The 14,872-nt window shown below is 43.9% G+C and overlaps 1 protein-coding gene across 1 annotated transcript in view; it reads left to right on the top strand.

The window, feature by feature from the left end:
- The window catches only part of SH2D4A (SH2 domain containing 4A), a gene marked incomplete at both ends in the record, with an annotated part of 55,576 nt that extends 41,301 nt beyond the window's left edge, over positions 1-14,275 (top strand). The window contains 2 exons of the mRNA XM_080710216.1: positions 13,086-13,306; positions 14,183-14,275. Coding sequence (XP_080566342.1) covers positions 13,086-13,306; positions 14,183-14,275 — 314 coding nt within the window. The remainder of the gene's footprint in view (positions 1-13,085; positions 13,307-14,182) is intronic.
- Positions 14,276-14,872: the final 597 nt, after the last annotated feature.

The raw sequence follows: 14,872 nt of genomic DNA, 5'->3' as shown, positions 1-14,872 counted from the left end.
TGCATGGTGGGTTTGCTGGATCTCGAGTAGGCATTAGCTAATAAATCATTTCTGTATTTTACCCAAGAAACATGACTTTTGGAAGGCCTCTGTCTGTCCAGATCATACTTTCATTGACTCTAAATTTCTTAGATTTCAAGAAAAGACCACACTTCTACAGCCCTCAGTTGATTTGTTTCTTTTTAGATCGTGTGTGTGTGTGTGTGTGTGTGTGTGTGTGTGTGTGTTGCTGGGGGGATAGAGATCAGGGGACTTCTATCTCTGAACTATACTCCCAACCCTATTTTATTTTTTATTTGGAAAAAGGGCCTCCTCACTAAGTTGCTGAGAGCCTCGCTAAAGTTGCTGAGGCTAGCTTCAAACCTGTGTTCCCCATGTTTCAGCCTCCCAATTACTGGGATTGCAGGTGTATGCCACTCTGCCCAGCCCCTCAGTTTCTTTCTATAAGGCCTCTATTTGGAGGTCGATGGTGTATCGCAGTGGTAGATTACTTATGTAGAACATGCAGGCCTTAGGAGGACCCCCAGCATGATAACAGTTTAGAAAATAACCCAACCAAAAATAAACAAATAAAAACTGTGGTTGAATTGGACTAATTGGCTAGATATACAAAAAATTCTTTAATACAAAAAATATAACGTTTCTCCACTTAGCATGCTTGTCCTACAGTGTCTCAGTGTGAATTATGTTTAAGGCAGATCTCTAAGTAGATCATTACACACAAACAGACCACCAAAAATAAGCTCCCCAGCACACAGATTGGCAAACTCTTCTAAAAGAGAGCAGAATGGCTTGTGATAGACTGTCTCCTGCAGGGCTGATTTGCAATCAGAATGTTAAGTATAACTGTCTGCTATCCCTTTAAAACATGTGCTCTTTGGCCATTAGACTTTGCTGTTGTCCACTGCTGGAAGAATCCGCTCCCACTTCCAGGACTAGATTGGAAGCCCCCTTCCTTTCTGTTTTGCTTTAAAGATTATGTCAAAGATGAACAAAAAGAACCTGGCCAATTACACATGCACTCTCTGGGGCTATCTCTGCTGTCTGATACTGCCCTTTTCTCCTTGTAAAATAAGCACTGTGGAAACTGGCCATCTTGTAGTTTCTGTGTCATTGGGCCAAAGACGCTGTTATACCCATCATAAGGGTGGTAGATTTTTTATTTTTTTTTTTTCAGTACTGGGGATGGAATCCATGGCATTTTGCCTCTGAGCTAACACCCCAGCCTTGTTTTATTCTTTATTGTGAAACAAGGTTTCACTAAGTTGTGGAGTGCCTCACTAAGTAGCTGAGGCTGGACTTGAACCTGTGATCCTCCCGTCTCAGCCTCCCAAGTAGTAGGCTTAAAGCGTGTGCTACCATACCTGGCTAGATTTTTTTTTAATGGTAGAGAATATAAAGTTGAAAATGTTGGCTGATGTTATTAAAAATTCTGGCTCTGGAACCAGCAGTTCTATTTAAAACAGTTGCTGAAAGCTAGGAAGATACAGTTAGACTAAAAATCTAGTTGAAGCTTTGGTTAAAAAATATGACACTTGAGTTTCACATATAATGTACAAGTATGTCATTGTTATTGATTAGTCTTCATTTCTACAAATGCTTATCACAGTTATAAGCGGAATAAATAATATAATAAATAAATACATAGCCATATGGTTACTATAAATCCTTACCTTCGGGTTTAGGAGAACAAAATTTCACATATTTTCATGATAAAGAGACAATGAATCACACTTTATGCCTTTAAGACACAATGGTTTATTCAGCAGGAACCCCGTTCTGAAATATTGGGGTATACGGTTTCATCGTTTATTTCCTCTGTTGTTTACTTTGTGAATTGCCCTTCTTAAGACACTCTTTTACCCACCTAAGTCTTTACTCCTCAAAAGTTCATCCTTTCGTCCTTTCCTCTCATTGAAGCCACAGTCAGGGATGGGGCAGATCGGAGAGGGTAAGGAAATGTCACCTGTTGAATTTTGGGCTTTTGTGGCTGGACAGAGGGTGGCTGTGCTGTCCGTTGAAAGAAGGAGCAGAGGAGGGCCAAGAGCTTTAGGGAAGGGAGGAGAGAAGATAATGAACGAATCTGGGATGTGATAAGTTTGAAATGTGTTTCTGGAACTCATGTGAAAATATCCATTTGGCAGCCAGAGAGTGGATCGGTGCTAAAGATAATAGCCTGGAGTCACCAGCATATAATTAAAAGTATGGGAGGGGATATGAAGTTTTCAGAGTGAGTTGGGAAGAATGATACGGGAAGACCAAGGCAGAACCCTGAGAAGCACAGACTTCAGATGGCAGAGGAGAGCCAGCCCAGGTGCTGGAGGGGCCTGCAGCAGGCACCCCAGAGCTTTGTCTCTAGCCTCCTGCCCTTGAAGATCTGGAGAAGCAAAATGGTATCTGGCTTCTAAATATCCTTCAACAGAACAAGTTCTGACCTCTCTGTCATGTGAGAACCAGGATCACTTGTGTCTCTTCCAGCCTTCTCTAACTGGTGTCCATCTTTCCACCCCTGTCCCCCACGCCCAACACAATCAAACTGCAGTGAGAATAAAGCTCAAGTCCTCCTCGTGGCCCACAGATGCCGGCCTGATCTGCCCCGTGTCTTGCCGCAACCCATTTCAGGCCACTTTTGAGGAGTGCCTCCCGCCTGGCCCTCAGACACTCACACAGGCCCATACTGTGTCCCTACCTTAAGGCTTGCAATTGCTCTTCCTGCAGACTATCCTATAGCACACTTTTGTGTGTGTGTGTGGGATTGGAGAATGGAACCTAGGGGCAGTCTACCTCTGAGCCTCACCCCCAGCCCTATTTTTTATTCTACATTTTGAAACAGGGTCTCACTGATTTGCAAAGGGCCTCACTAAATAGCTGAGGCTGGCCACGAACCACGATCCTCTTTTCTCAGCTTCCCAAATGCTAGGATTGCAAGAGTGTGCTACCACACCCAAACTTCTTAAAAAACTGGCTCACATGATCGAGGAGGCTTGACAAATCCAAAAATGAATGAGGTAGGAGGGAAAGCTAGAGATGCAGAGAAAAATAGCAATTTAAGCCCAAAAGCGACTGCTGGCAGAATTCCTTTTTGCTCAGAGAAGTCAGCTTTTGTTCTATGAAGACCTTCAGAGGATTAGATGAGGCCTACCCACATGCTACACAGTCACCTGGTTTACTCAGAGTGTACTCCTTTCAATATTAATCCCCTCCAAAGGATAATAAACATCTTTACAGACATATCAAGAAGAATTTTTTTTTTGGTCTAAATATCTGGGAACCCTGGCCCAGCCAAGTTGACACATAAAATTAATCATGAGAGCTGCTTGCTGGTAAGAATTTGTAATTCCTGCATGCAATAGCCACTGTTCATTTTAGGAATCTTTTCTTCAGTAGAAGCTAGATTCAGGTTCTCAGAGTATAACTGAGCAAAGTTGCCTAAGGATCCTCAAAGCCATAGGCATGAAAAAGATCATGCAAATTTGGTTTTCTTTCCTCCTTTAAAAAATGGTCTTTCTTATGAAATACTTGAGACGCAAGTACAGAGAAAAATGTAAGGGATGTCAATGATACAGCAGATGTTAAGCCAGCTGTCCAGATGTGATGGATGTGAACAGCCATGTCTACTTCATCTCTAGTGTGTGTGTGTGTGTGTGTGTGTGTGTGTGTGTGTGTGTGTGTGATTGGAGAATGAAACCCAGGGGCACTCTACCTCCGAGTAACACTCCCAGCCCTATTTTTTATTCTTTATTTGGAAACAGGGTCTCACTGAGTTGCAAAGGGCCTCACTAAGTAGCCGAGGCTGGCTTCAAACCTGCACTATCCTCCTGTCTTGGCCTCCTGAATGCTGGGATGACCAGTGTGCGCCACCACGCCTGGCTTCATCTCTATTTTATAAAAGATCAAACCTGACATGCAGAATTAAGGACCTTTTCTGACTCCTCTTTTTATTCCATTGCCTTCACTTCTCTCCTTCTGAAAGGGTGAACCACCCTTTTGAAGCTATAATTTCCATTTAGTCTTTCATACCAAATATAAACATATTTCTGCATGTTTCTGTTATGCAGTATTGTGTTTTTAACATTTACACAGTATCATGTTAAGGATGAACATTTTTCTCACTATTATGTTATTAGGATTCATTTTTGTTTATAAATATAGGCTGCTCGTTCAGGTTTCTATTTGTGGTGTCTTACTATAGATGTTATATACATATGCCATTATTTACTCATTCCTTCATTTACTCCTACATTTGACACATTTTTTTTACCATTACCAAAAATGATGTAGTATATACCCTTCTAATATATTTCATACACATATAATTTTTTCAGAGACTATATCAAGAAGCAGAATTGCTGGTAGGTAGGTTAAGTTCCCTTAGAATTGCTGGTAGGTAAGATATGTGCCTTTTTAATTATTAGGGTGCATATCTCTATTTCAAAATTCTGAAACTTTGCATACTCCAAAACTCGAGCTGACATGTTGACATGCTCGAAAACTTTCGGATTTTTGGAGCATTTCATATTTCAAATTTTTATATTAGGGATGATCAATTGATGAAGTCCATGCAAATATTCCAAAATTATCAAATTTGAAACACTACTGGTCGTCCCATGCATTTTGGACAAAGAATACTCAGCCTGTGCTAAATATTGCCACATGCGCCCTAAGCAAACAAACACACACACACACACACACACACACACACACACACACGTACGTATCTATACCACATACTATATATATTCCTACAACTACACTTGAGGGTCTCTGTTTTCCTACACACTTTCCAGCACTTGGCCTTACCAAATTGTATTTTCTCCTTCTGGGTCCACAGTAGAATCTTCTTATTTGAGTTTGCACTGATTTCTAGTGAGGCTACACGCCTCACATATTTGCTGGAGATGGGTATCTTGTGTCATTACTTCTCCAGATCTGTTGACCATTTTCCCAGTGAATTGATTTTTTTATACTGACTTAAAGGATTGCACATATTCTGGATATAGATCCTGTGTTGATTATATGCATTACATATATCTTCTAGTCTGACTTGTCTTTTAACATTTTGTCACATTAATTTTTTTAATTTTTATTTTATTGGTGCACTGCAGTTCTACACCATAGTGAAGTTCAAAGTATTAAACATATCTGCACACAGCTCTTTATGTACATCCTCCGTATCCCATCCTGCTCTCCCCTGCTCCTCCTCCCAGGAGTTACTGAGATCGGCAAAGACACCTTCACATCATTCTGGCACATTCTGAAGCACAGACATTTTTTTTATTTCAATGTGGTTGCCTTTAGCTCTTTTTCCTTTATGGTTTTTTGCATGTTATATCATGCATGACCCATCTGTACTTTAGTTTTGAATATGATATGTGATAGAGACTTCATTTATCCATTTATTTATTACTGTGTTACAGTACACATATAAAATTTGTCATCTTAATATGTTTAGGTGTAAAGTTCAATTTCAGTGTCTTTTTTTAAATATACAGTTATTTGCTGTCTCTGTGCTGTAGTTTAACCTGAGGTATAAATTTAAGGTCTTCTCACATCTTTCTGAGCCTGTGCCTTTCCTTGATCAATTTCTGATTTTCACAATGTAAGTGGTTATTTTTTAAAGACCTAGTCTTTCATGTCTAGCTCTCAAAGTGGAATAAAAAAAGAAACATGAAGGAGGGGTCATGAAATCACTGAGGTCTGAGCTATGTTTTCTCTACCAATGAGGGTAACGATGATATATGTCATGAGGTTGTTTTATAAAGGGAATCAGCAATATATATGAAGCGCTCAGAACGCGCGCCCGTGGCATGGCATTTCTATTGTGACTTCTGAGCATGGAGCAGCTCGGGGAAGGGTGAACCCCTCCTGCTCGCCCTGCCTTCCCATCCACCATAACCCTTACCCTGCCGCAAATGATCATTTTGAGTAAGAACATCATATACAAAGAATAAATTGGCACTCGAGTAAAATAGATCTTAATTACTGCAAGGACTGTCCTGTGCTCTGACCACAAGTACTTATTTGAGTCTGCCCTTGCCAAGTCGGGAGGCCACCTCAGAAGGCAACAGTGGTTTTGAAGGACAAACATCACCAGCGGAGAGTGACACTGTTTGGGGAGTCTGCCGGGCAGGGCAGGTGAAGGCTCAGCAGAGGTTTGCAGAAGGGGCGGTGCAGGGAGGTAGGAGTGAACCCTGGAGTCGCTAAAGTAATGCCTTCCCCTTTCTAGATGTCTCATCTTCCGGGTACTGTAATTAAGTCCAGGCGATTTTGTTTCCTTAAGAAGTCTGTTTACTCCTCTTTGCCCTCCTTCATCCCTGCTCAGCCTGTCGTCCTGGACCCCAGTTTTCAGTTCAGGACTATCTTGACCCTTGAATATAACCTTTTTAAAATTACTTTTATTATTTTTTAAGTATTGTTTATTTTTTTCTTTTATTGGAGCATTGTAATTAAACACTGTGTTGATGTATGGAGTGATAGGAATATACAAGCACACCCTCTTAGAGCACTTTCCTCTGGTCCCACCTCCCCTTCTCTGTATGTGTCTTTGAGATTGGCATCGGTAATTTAATATACACACGTAGCGTCAGTTATTTCAACTGGTGCTTTCTTTACATCTCTATCTCCCTCCTCCCTCCCCTGATGCTTTTCCACCACTCCCCTGGAATCTCCGCTTCCCATGTCTGGTGCCCATAGCACAGCAGTCTTGAAGACAGACCTGCTAGTCTCTGCTGTGTGTAAAGTAAGTGATAAGTGTCAGAAAGTCCCCTGGCTAACTGTCCTGTCCTGTCACCCTACTTAATCTGGCTCCTGATCATAAGTCTCTAAAGCTTGTTGGGATATAATTAATTATACCCACTAACATGCTACACAGCCTCCAAGAGAACACACAAAATGGAAGTTTGGGGGTCTGTCCAGAAACCCACCCGTTCATTCCTCATTCTGTCTGTCAACATTTCCCCACTCCCCCTAGAGAGACGGCTGTGTGTAGAGAGGCTTAGAAAATGGCCAGGACTGGGGGTGAGAAGGTGGGTGGAAAGACAGAAATAAAAGTATAAACACGTTTCTGGTTTAGGAATTCTCCAGTTGCTTCTGTTGTTAGAGGATCTACACGCTTGCTCTGTGTAAGCAGGGTGGTTCAGTATCCCTCTGAAGTGTAATTAGACACTTTCTTATTGCAGTATGAAAACAGCTATAACCTTGATGCAATAGCCCCATGCTTTGCCTCCTTCCTTGTTTCTGATGGACGCCTTTCACTGCCATGACACACAATTGAGCCTGCCCTCTCAATGCCTAATAGTTTCTATTTTTAGCTCCATAAGAAGTGAACCCTTTTAACTTCAGTGGGATGCCGGCAGAGTTCATGCAGCTTTTAATTGCCTGCATTTTTGACAGGTCTGGCTGTCTCATTCTCCTTGGGAGGTGAATGCTCTCCATCTCTGCGGAGGCAGTTATCCTCTGGAACTTAAGTTTCCTAAAGATGGCTGATGGCCAAGGTGGTGTCCATGTTCTTCTCCTCTTCCCACCTGGCAGTTTGTCATCCTCCGGCTCCTTTAGCATGGGGACCAGACACCACCCCAGCCTGAGCATCAGTAACTGCGTCGCCACCGGCCACATTCAGAGGGAATCAGGCACACAACAGGTGGTATGGCTGTAGACAAATGTGTGTGGAAGGGATGGGGGTTACTAGGTACTGAACTCAAGGGTGTTCTGCCTCCGAGCTACATCCCCAGCCATTAAAATTATCGATAATACACTTTTATTGGTGATTGCGTTTTCACATCATAATGAAGTTCTGAGTGATAGGGACATATGTACACACAGCTCTTGGTGAGTCCCCCAGTTCCCTTCCCGCTTACTTCCTCCCCTCCCCATACGTGATACTGAGAGTAGCATTGATAATTTCATATCTGTAGATTGCACCAATTGAAGTATTTTTTCATCAGTTCTCCCCTTCCAATATCCCTCCCCTAGATCCCTTCCATCGCTGTACTGGAGTTTCTTCTCCTTTACCTGGAGTCCCTGATATATCCCGAGAGTATTATGCTAAGTGAGATTATCCAGCTGCAGAAAGTGAAGGGTTGTATATTTTCTCTTTTTAAAAAAAAATTTCAAGATGGGATCTCACTAAGTTGCATAAAGCTCCAATCATAGGGAAGCTAGTGTGTGAAGACACGGAGCTCCTCGGGTGCAAGGCTCCCTGGCCATAGTGAGCTCAGAGAGCCTGGCGGGGCAGCTGCTGGGAAGCTAGGGCTTCTAGAAGTCATTTCTCCTTTTATTCACCCACTTCTTTAGTGTGGATTTCGAGTTCCCTTTAACAGCAGGGATTTGATCTCTAGCGGATGTCAGCTTTATACCACCCCTCCCCTCGCCAAGTTCTGGGGACAACTCAACAGGAGAGGATGTGGGACCAATGATACAAAAAAAAAAGAAGGGGGGATCTCAGGCCAAGGTAAGGAAGGGCGGTCCAGCAGCTCTGCAGAAGCCCCGGTGTGGCCAGGGCGATGCTGTAGCCTGAAGCACCTGGGAGCTCTCACCCTCAGGATGTGACCCTGGGCTTAGAAGGACAGAAAAGGGCACTGAGGCCTCCTCCCATGCCCAGCCAGACCGCATTTATCTGTCACTGAAAACACATCTTCTTGAAGTTGCCCAGGGGAGAAATGAACACATCTCTCCTATTTTATTTTCAGCCCATTCCAGAAAAATTTCACGAGCCTTTCAGGTTAAATAATTAAACACTGTAGTGTGGGAGACAAGGAGCTGGAACCATCAGTAACCACGCCTGTAACCTTGGGCACTTACCTTTCCTACATTACTTTGCTCATCTATAAAGTAGGGTGGATGATAGCATCAGCCGAGTTTTTTCTAGAGTTGTTGGAGGAGTAAGAGAGAGTTCCATGTACATGGAGGCACGTTGGACAGTGGGTGCTGCTGGTACAGGGCTGGGTTTTCTGGCTGAATGGCTGGGAGCTGGGCTCAGGGCTCAGGCTGCAGAGTTCAGTCCCTGCCCTTCTCCCAACCAACCTGAGTGGTGTGAAGATATTCTGCAGCTCTCTGTGAGGTTGGAGGGTTTTTTTTGAGGCTCATAAGAGAGTTCCTTAATGGAGGGCTGCAACGAGGATTAAATGAGGTTTCACATGCTTTGAGGTATTATGGGGTTATCTTTCATTTCAACTTTAAATGCGTATTTTTCAGGTACAGAAAGTAGGTTGTACAGATGCACACCTGGTGGTACTCCAGAGAAACATGGCATGTGTCCCTTGTTTCTCTAACGATGGTTCTTTGTCTAGATGTTGTGGCTGTGTAGAAGTATCCCAGGGAGGGATGTTTTTGACTCAATAAATTATTCATTAGACCCTTTCTTCCAAGCAGCAGGTGCTAAGGGTGTCAGGTGCTAAGGGTGTCAAAGAAAAAGGATGAGCAGAATGTGCTGGGAGTCCACCGTTGGAACGAAGAACCAGGTATACACAGGGATCATGCGCTCCACAGGCCTGGGAGAAACTGAGTCTTACAGCTCAAATAATTAATTCTGTTGAGTTGAATCATGCAGAGGAAGCAGGTTTTTCGGAGGTGGAGAAAGTCTTCCCTGTGACCACTGACAAATCCGCTTCCTGAGGTGCAGCAGTCACCACGCTTAGATTCCCTGTCCAGGCCTGGTGGGGTTTCTGAATTACTCCATGTTTCCTGGGAGTCTGTGACCCTCTCCTATGTGAAAAATTAGTTCTCTTGGGCCTGTCCTGGGCTAAACCTTCACTTCTAAGAGGTCTAGACATGCGTGGTGCAGTGCAGTAGCTGCTGACCACACGTGGCTTTTCACATCAACAGTAATTAACCCTAAATGAAATGAAAAGTCAAGTGTCTCTGTCACACTGAGCCCATTCCAGGTCCTCAGCAGCCACATGTGGCGGGCACAGATATCATTCCTACCCTCGCAGAGCTTCTGCTGAGTAGAGCTCTTCTAAGGGAGAGCCTGGCATCACCCAGAGAGGAGGGAGTGGGACATTCTTCCTGCTCATCCTTAGCTCTAGCCTTTATGGATCTTTGTGCTGGGATCAGACTCACAAGTTTTAGCTCCAGCTTGGCTCCAGGCAGCTCTAGGGCCAGCTGCTGTCCATGAGGTCCCAGCTCTGCCGTTTTCTGCCTAGATTCAGTGCTAAAACAGTCTGTTCCCCGGATGGAAATCTGATTCATTAAATGGATGAAATAAATCGCTCCTTTACCCTTCTCCTCTGGCACAGAAATCCTCCATGGACCTCAGAGATCGGTTTGGTTCTTTTAATAAGCGTGAAGGGAGCTGACCAGAGTGGGGCCGTAGCCTTGAGGGGGAGACAAGGCCACTGCAGCAGAATTCTTAGAGTCAGGCCAGTAGCAGATCAAGGACGAGAAATCGTGGGCATAGGAGGTCGCCTGCATCTATAGCAGTCAGTACTTGGCATTGGATTTTGGTCTTTCACGCCAAAACTCTTGACCCATGCAGACCCAGCTCATGGATTGGCAGTGTCGGCAGAACAACCTAAATATACCCAACTGCCCTTGAGGCTTCATGGAAAATTATATATCAGTCGGCATCTTTAGATGTGCCAAGAGAGTGTGAGCTTAAGGAACAGTAATCCTTTTATAAAACCAAAGGAACAGAATGAACCCCAAGCCTGGTCCCCTGGCCCCCTCACTACTCCAGTGGACAAGGAGGCTCCATTAGGACCTGGGACTTGCTACGAGAGCATTTTATCATGTCTTGGGGAATTAGATAGTGCCAAGATAGTGTGTAATGGGTAATAATTACTGAGACTAGGAGGCTTGTGGACAGTTTGATTTATAGTTGCTCTACGGCCTGATATTAACAGGAATTTGAACATGGCCAGATGTGGTTATACTCTCCCAGCAAAGCTTTCATTTTTTAGGAACCCAAATTTATCTGGATGACATCCAGATGTTAAGGATTATGACACAGGCCTCGTCTATCGAAGGGACTTGGGATTTCAGAGTTGGCCTGTCAGTAAGTCTGGGAGAAGAGAGAAATCTTCCAGAGTGCTGCTTCTCCTCCAGTCGCTGTTTATCAGGTGCCTCTGGTCTGAAGGGAGCTTTTCATTGTCAGTGACAAATATCCCTGCATTCTCAATCTAATCTGTAGCCTTCAAACCTCTGACATCTGCAGTCCCTGCCTCGGCTGGGTACCTGCTGCTTCGCTACAACTTGTGCTTGTCATTTGTAATTTTTCAGTAGAAGCAGCTATTTATCAGCGAGAGCAGCAGTCTGTGCCTGTGGGGACTTAGAAGGCCATCATTCGAGCCCCTTAGATGTGCAGCATGGGATCCAGAAGACTGGCTCAGTGTCAGTGGGGTCCACAATTTCCAGTGGCCCAAGTGTCAACAGGGAAGGGTAGACAGCAGCCGGCTAGGGTGTGTAGGATGGACATGCATTGCGCATTGGTAGCCTGCTGGGGGTCCGTGCCACAGAGCTGGGGTCCCTAGACGAGATGTTGTGGGCCTTCTCCTGTTACAGGGCCATTTGCTGTGTGTGGGTGGGAGGGGGCTTCCAGGCCTTTCTCTCAACCCCTGTGCTTGTCCTGGGCCCTCGTGCTGGGCTCTGCGGTGCAGGATCTGGGCCTGTGTCCTCCTGAATGGTGGGTGGGAGAAGAGCAGGAGGAGGAGTAATAGGTTGATCTTGGCTGAGGGAGGATGGGCAGTTTCCAATTCCTCCACTCATTAAAGGTCTTTTGGCAGAAGAGAAGGAAGTGACTTGACTTTATGTCATCCTCTAGATGCTTAGGGTTCACGTGAAGTCTTAACCAACTTTGCTAATAATCAGCGGGGCCATGATGGCCTTGACCCGTTGCCTTTTCATGAGGAGGTTTCCGCTTGTTTGATTTCCTAATAACAAGGAATGGGACGTTAGCAGGGAGCTAATGGTGGAGCAGGAGCAGTCGAGAGCTCCTTTCTGCTTAACTGAAGGAGGACACGACACGAGGGGGGGCCGCTGCTCCCTCCCAAAGCAGGCCTCGCTGTTGAATAGTTGAGCATGACTGTGTTGGGCTATTTCGGTATGTTTTACGACATTTTCTATTCATCTGGACAATTACAGTGGGAGGAAGAAGGGAACTTTGGGACATGAGTCCAACCTCATAAAATTGGGCTAATTGGGGGAAAGGATTAAGAGTGGGAATTTATGCAGAATTTAAACTGCATCTCCTTATAAAACCATATAGATATGTGGTATAATGTATGCAGATACATAATACATATACATATAAGCCTCTGTATACATATATATGTATTATATATATGTGTGTGTATATATTAGCTTATAACCATGACCATGTATAAATATATATGAAAGGCTTATTCCTCTGAATATATTCAAAGACATAAACCTATGAATAAATAAGGTAAATAGGTACATAAATAAGTAAAGCGCTATTCCTTTAAACACCAATGAATGTACACATTTAAGAGTAGCAACCGTTGGAACGTACCCTATAGACCTGGTTCCATCCTGGTTGTATCACGAACATGCAACATACTCTACCTCCTAGACCAGGAAGTATCAGCTTCAGCGCTGTTGGCCTGAGTCTGCAGGAGTCTTCATAGTGTGAGGATGCCACTAGTATGACCCAGCACACCAAACATGTCTCTCAGACATTGTCAGGCCCTAGAGCCACTGTTATAGACCAAGTTAGAGCACACTCCAGGCCACTGAGTCCTTAGCAGAAGGCTGCAGTGGCCCAAGAAGAATATCTTTAAGTTCCCTCCCACGAAGACCGTCAAGGCATCCTGCCAGACCGTCACAGGCTGGGTACAACCTGTTGTATATAAATGGGTATAAAAGTAGTAATATGTTACTATAAATGGGTATAAAGGTAGAAATGTATTCTTCTTAAAGGTAAAAATAGCTCTCACTTATTCTATCCATTTGCCTGTTACCAAATATCAGAATATTTTGTTGTATTACTAAGAAGCCCCAAATACACATACATCTGCTCAGATTTTTTTTTTTTTAATTTTACTCAACTTTCTTTGCATAGCTGGATTTCACAGAGGAGAGTTTGGGAGGTAATTTGGCTAAAATGCCTTCTTTTTTCTCACCCACAGGAATTCTTACATTCAGCAGAGCAAATGAGCTTCTGAGCACAGGTGTGCCAGGCACTTTTCTGATCCGGGTCAGTGAGAAGATAAAAGGCTACGCCCTGTCCTACCTGTCGGAGGAGGGCTGTAAACATTTCCTCATAGATGCCTCTGCCGACTCCTACAGCTTCCTGGGTGTGGACCAGCTGCAGCACTCCTCCCTGGCTGACCTGGTGGAGTATCACAAGGTAAAGCCATTTGTACACTTAATTTCCTTTGTGGATGACTGTTGTGCAGTAGCTCTAACAAAGAAAGGCAACTACAAAAAATATTTGAGACAAGTACTGAGGGAGATTAGTCTTTGATAATTCTGATTCTTAACTGTATGTCCTTTATTACAAAATCTGGTTCCTCCTCAAATATTCAAGGAGACCCACTGGGGCAGAGAAGTCAAGAAATGCTAACAAGATTGTACATACATCCTCTGATCACATCTGAGAACGGTCTTAAGTTAGAACTCAAGCCCTAGAGAGAGAGTGTGTGGATGAGAAAAATCTCTTTTAAGATTGTTATAAACTAGTTGGGCGTGGTGGCGAACGCTTGTAATCCCAGAATTCGGGAGGCTGAGACTGGAGGATCACGGTTCACGGACAGCCTCAGCTATTTAGTGAGGCCTACCGCAACTTAGTGAGACCCTGTTTCAAAATAAAGAATAAAAAAATCAGAGGTTGTAGCTTGGAGATCAAATGCCCCTGGGTTCTACCCCCAGACCTGGAAAAAAAAAAAAAAAGATCATCATAGACTGTCACACACGATGGCACACACCTGTAATCCCGGTATTTGGGAAGTTGATGGGAGGGTGTAGGTTTGAGGACAGCCTCAGCAATTTAGCAAGACTCTCAACAACCTAGTGAGATCCTGTTTCAAAATAAAAAATAAAATAAGTCTGAGAGTATAGCTTAGAGGTGGATTGGTCTTTCGTTCTATCTCCAATATAAAAACAATTATATAAATATCATAAACCAGAGAAATGTTATATAAATCCGGGGTAGAGGAGTGATATCTCTAGGATAGAAGAAGGTCATGCTCACAGCCCATCTGACTCTCTGCTTTCTGGTTGACAGGAGGAACCCATTACTTCATTTGGGAAAGAACTCCTGCTCTACCCCTGTGGTCAGCAGGACCAGCCGGCTGACTACGTGGAGCTCTTTGAGTGACAGCCTATATCTAGGTCATTCTAGAACCTCCGGCTCGGCTTTACTCTGGACAGACACCACTGAAAGAGATGTGTGTGTGTGAAGCAGAGGCACCTGCCCCAGAGCCAAGCAGACCAATGGGATATGTCCACGGAGTCCTCATTGAAATCTCTTCTGCGCAGGCTCCAGAGTTTCACGTCATGGGAATCCACACTCTATTGTCATGCCTCGTCTGCACTCTAGAAAGAAGAGTTTCAGCTTCCACAATGACCTCACATGAAGGATGTGACCTTACTGATGCACAGATGATGAAACGAACCAAAAAGAAACTGAAGCCTTTTAGGAATTAAAGTGTACTGCAAAAAACAAAAACAAAACAGTGGGTTGTATAAACTATTTTTTGACTTCTAGACATTCCCTCTCTGTATCATCTCAAAAGATCTCAGGGCCCTGTTTATATGAAGCTCTAACTTGGCTTTGGGATGCTGGCAATAAAAAAGTTCTTACAATGGCCGAGGTGTTGCTCAAGCCACTCTTCCCTCGCTGTGCATCTTGGAACCAAGGTAGAAGAGACATAGACATAGGAAAACAGGAGTCGTGAGTGTCAAGTGAATGGGA

Source organism: Muscardinus avellanarius, assembly GCF_963383645.1.
Source record: "Muscardinus avellanarius genome assembly, chromosome: 14".
NCBI classification, from domain to species: domain Eukaryota; kingdom Metazoa; phylum Chordata; class Mammalia; order Rodentia; family Gliridae; genus Muscardinus; species Muscardinus avellanarius.
Note: the sequence above shows the minus strand (reverse complement) of the source record. Positions and strands in the feature narration are given on the sequence as shown.